At 47.5% G+C, this 4078-nt stretch overlaps 1 protein-coding gene across 4 annotated transcripts in view; it reads left to right on the top strand.

Annotated features, from left to right (window-relative positions):
* Positions 1-4078, top strand: part of LOC107473062 (naringenin 8-dimethylallyltransferase 1, chloroplastic) — a 36080-nt gene that overhangs the window by 31440 nt on the left and 562 nt on the right. For all 4 annotated transcript variants that reach the window (XM_052259737.1, XM_052259734.1, XM_052259735.1 and 1 more), the window contains one exon: positions 3690-3794. In XM_052259737.1, coding sequence (XP_052115697.1) covers positions 3690-3794 — 105 coding nt within the window. The remainder of the gene's footprint in view (positions 1-3689; positions 3795-4078) is intronic.

Here is a 4078-nt window from a genome sequence, read left to right as displayed (position 1 = left end):
TCAGGTCGTGTTGTCTTTGCCAGGATGTCGTCCACGTAAACTTCGACCGTTTTTCCTATGAGGTTGTGGAATATCCTGTTCATCAGCCTTTGATACGTTGCCCCTGCATTTTTTAAGCCAAATGGCATTACCTTATAGCAGAACGTTCCTCCTGGCGTTATGAACGCCGTTTTGTCCTCGTCTGGTCGGTGCATCGGTATCTGATTGTAACCAGAGTAGGCATCCATGAAACTCAGATACCGGTACCCCGCCGCAGCGTCGACGAGTGCATCTATGTTGGGGAGTGGGAAGCAATCTTTGGGGCATGCTTTGTTAAGGTCAGAGTAGTCCACGCACATTCTCCACCTGCCATTGTGTTTTTTCACTAATACCACATTTGAGAGCCACGTCGAGTAGTCTACTTCCCGTATGAAGCCTGCTTCTAGGAGGCCGGCCGTTTGCTTGGCTACCTCCTCCGCTCTTTCCGCCGACATCTTTCTCCTTCGCTGAGCCACTGGGCGTGCGTCTGGCTTGACGGCTAAGTGATGTGAAATGATTTGTGGATCAATGCCCGGCATGTCGGCTGGCGTCCATGCGAAGAGGTCCTTGTTGGCCCTTATCATTTCAATCAAAGGCTCCTTCAACTCATGCGGGAGGTTCTTGTTAACGAATGTGAACTTTTCCCCTTCGTCGCCGATGCTAAATTTCTCCAGGTCCCCTTCTGGTTCCGGCCTCGGGTTGTCCTCTACTCTGGCATCAAGGTCGGCCAGGAATACGCCAGATGCTTCCTTGGACTTCTTTCTGAGGGAAAGGCTGGCGTTGTCACAAGCGACCGCCGTCTCGAGGTCTCCTCTTATGGTCCCTATGGATCCATCATCGACGACAAACTTCATAACTAGCAGCTTGGTGTTGATTATGGCTTCAAAATCATTGATTGTTTTTCTTCCCAAGATGATGTTGTAGGCTGTGGAGTCTCGGAGGATCACGAACTCGGCCATCGCCGATCTTCGGCCTTGCTTCTGGCCTACCGAGATCGGCAGGGAAATGACCCCGTCTGGTTTGATGAAGTGGTCGCCTAACCCGATAACCCTGTGCTGGTGGGTCGTCAGGTCGGCATCCTTCAGCCCCAGTGCGTCGAACACGTTGCGGAACATGATGTTTGAATCAGCCCCGGTGTCGACAAGGATCCGCTTGACGAGGCCGGTTCCCACTCTGCCCGTTATGACCATGGGAGGGTTTTCCGGGGCGTCGCTGAACCATTGATCTTCTGGGCCGAAAGAGATGGACAGAGGTTTTTTGGTATTCTGCACAGGTGTGGATGAGATCGCCAGAACCCTGGCGTCTTTCTTGTGTGCCGATCGGGACTTTGGTGCAGCGTTTTTTGCCGTTACCACGTTTATCACCGTTAGGCCGTGGTCTCTGTCTTCGGGCTCCTGTCGCCGTTTGATCGAGCGTGTCTTGCCTTCCTCATCCTGATCGCGATAGCGCCTTCTCGGCTCCCTGATGAGATGGGAGAACGCTGCTAGCTTCCCTTCCCTTATCGCCTGTTCCAATGCATCCTTTAGGTCGAAACAGTCCTGTGTTTGATGGCCATATCCCTTATGGTAGTCACAATAAAGGTTCTTGTTTCCACCTGTGCGGTCCTTGAGTGGTCGGGGCTTCGGAAGAATTCCTTTCTCAGCTATTTGTTGATAGACTTCCACAATGGGGAGGGTGAGTGGAGTGTAGTTAGTGAACTTTCCGACTCGAGGGAACGGCCTAGGAGCTTTGTTCGATGCCTCCTCCCTAACCTTTTCTTTTGCTCTCTCCCCGTCGCCACCGGACTGCCGGGTCTGGCCGTAACCGGACTGCCGCTTATTGGCTGCCACGACCCGGCTGACTTCCTCGTCGTTTATGTACTCTCCCTGTCTCTGGGTTACCCCTAGAAGGTTGATGGGGTGCTTGGCCTTTGCTATCCGCGTTGTAAATTGGGCCAGGAATGCACGGCTGATGTCTGAGAAACTGTATATGGAACCTTGCGGGAGGCCGTTAAACCATCTGATCGCCGGTCCTGCTAATGTTACCGAGAAGGCGCGGCATCTTACTTCGTCCCCTACTCCTTCCAGATTCATCCTGGCTTCAAAGGCCGTGAGGTGTTCTAAAGGGTCTTGAGTTCCGTCGTATCTCATGTCCGTTGGTTTGTCGAAGTGTTTCGGCAACCGGACCTCGAGGATAGATCGGTGGAACGGCGTGACACCCATTATCACAGGTTGTCGTGTTCTCTCGGATCTCCCTTCTTCGTCCTCACGACCTCTCGCCGTTCGGCGAGTTCGTCTGCCACGAGAGTAGATGACTGTGTCGTTTCGTCTTCTCGGAATGGGTGATTCCTCTTGTGTGCCCTCTGCTTCCATCCGGGATGCAGATATACGCCGTGAGCGGCTTCGGTGAGAGCTCTCTTCTTCCTCGCCCCCGGGGGATGGGGTGTAGCTCGGATCGGTAGACCATCCATCCCTCTCCCGGTCGGCTAGCTGTCGTTCTAGGTTCTGGACTCTGTGGTGTAGCTCCTGCATTATTATGGCGCTATCGCCGCCCGTTCCTCCGAATGGTCGGGTTGTTGTGTGTCGTTGGGGGGATCTCCGGCCTCCCCTTTGCGAGGCGACGGAGGCTGCCCCTTCCGCTCTGGCTGCTCGAGCTCAGTCGCCGGGACCTGGCGCGACTTCCATTCAGGCAAAGGAGTCCCCACAGATGGCGCCAATGTTCGGTCGTCGGATTCCGGACAGGTCGGGTATACAAGTGAAAGGATGGATAGGTGAGGACGCCTTAACTTGGGTCGCACTGGTAGCGGACTACTCGAGCTGACGAGCACTTGGGCTGGTGAATGGACGAGGGGGGGTGCCACCTGCAAAGACACTCCGACGCCTAAGTCAGAAATCGTACAAGCAGGGGGAATGATGTGGGAAAGTGACATACCTCGGGGGAAGAGCCAATCTTCCCCTTATATACATGTCAGTAGTGGGCCCCAGGACGAGGACAGGCCCATATTTCCGAGGACGTTGTCCTGCAGCCACGTGCGAGCCGTACAGGACGCGTGTCCGGGTCGGTTGGAGGGCACGTGACCGGGTCGGGTGGAGATCGGGTCAGACCGACCCGTGCGGTTATTGGGCCAGGCCGTAACATGACTAGAGAACTAAAATAGGACGAATGAAAATATTTTGGATAAAAATAAAATATTTTAAATTTTAAGGACAAAAACAATATTTTCTTCTTTATATTTAATAGCTATTTGAGGTAGAAGTTCCACGAAAAATATTTTTATTTTTACAATACCTTATAAATAGATAAATTGTTTTATGTTAGCTTAAGTGGCCTTCCTCAATCTCCTAATTTTGCCAATTAAATAGTAAAATTTTAATCCTGCTTGTCAGTATGTATACTCCTAAAATATATTAAAAGAAATGTTTGAGTTATATATATCTGTCACAGTACATATTAAAATATTAATTTGAAATACTTTAATTTGGAACTTACATTTTTTTATCAATTAATTTAACACGAAAAAAGGAGTTTAAGACTCTAATTTACTAACCAGTTATTTTAATTTTCCCATGTAGACGTATGTACTTTATTTGAACCTCCATAATCATGTTCACTAATATCAAGTGAAAATAGGATTACTTCATTATTATTGTAATAAAGTTTTGATTGTATTGTATCATTCAATTTGTAATTAGGTGATAGCACATGGCATCATGGCTTTGATCTTTTGGTATCGTGCTGATTCTGTGGATTTAAAGAACAAAGATGCTTCCCAATCCTTTTATATGTTTATCTATAAGGTATGCAATAACTTTACACTCTAAAAAAATATGAGAAATTAGTTTTCTAGGTGAAGCCAATATGTTTCATAATGGAATTTACATGATGATAAGTTGACCATATATTTTTAATACAATTTTTTTGATAGAATATTTTTCATACAATTATATTAGGTGTATATAAAAATCAATTATTAAAATTAATTATTAATGTATAATACACTTTAAAATATAAAATATATATTAAAAATATAATCGTACTAAATGTATGTTAAAATTAACCACCAAAATTAGTCACCAGAATA

Source organism: Arachis duranensis, chromosome 1 (genome assembly GCF_000817695.3).
Source record: "Arachis duranensis cultivar V14167 chromosome 1, aradu.V14167.gnm2.J7QH, whole genome shotgun sequence".
Taxonomy (NCBI): domain Eukaryota; kingdom Viridiplantae; phylum Streptophyta; class Magnoliopsida; order Fabales; family Fabaceae; genus Arachis; species Arachis duranensis.
This window is presented reverse-complemented; position numbering and strand designations above follow the sequence as displayed.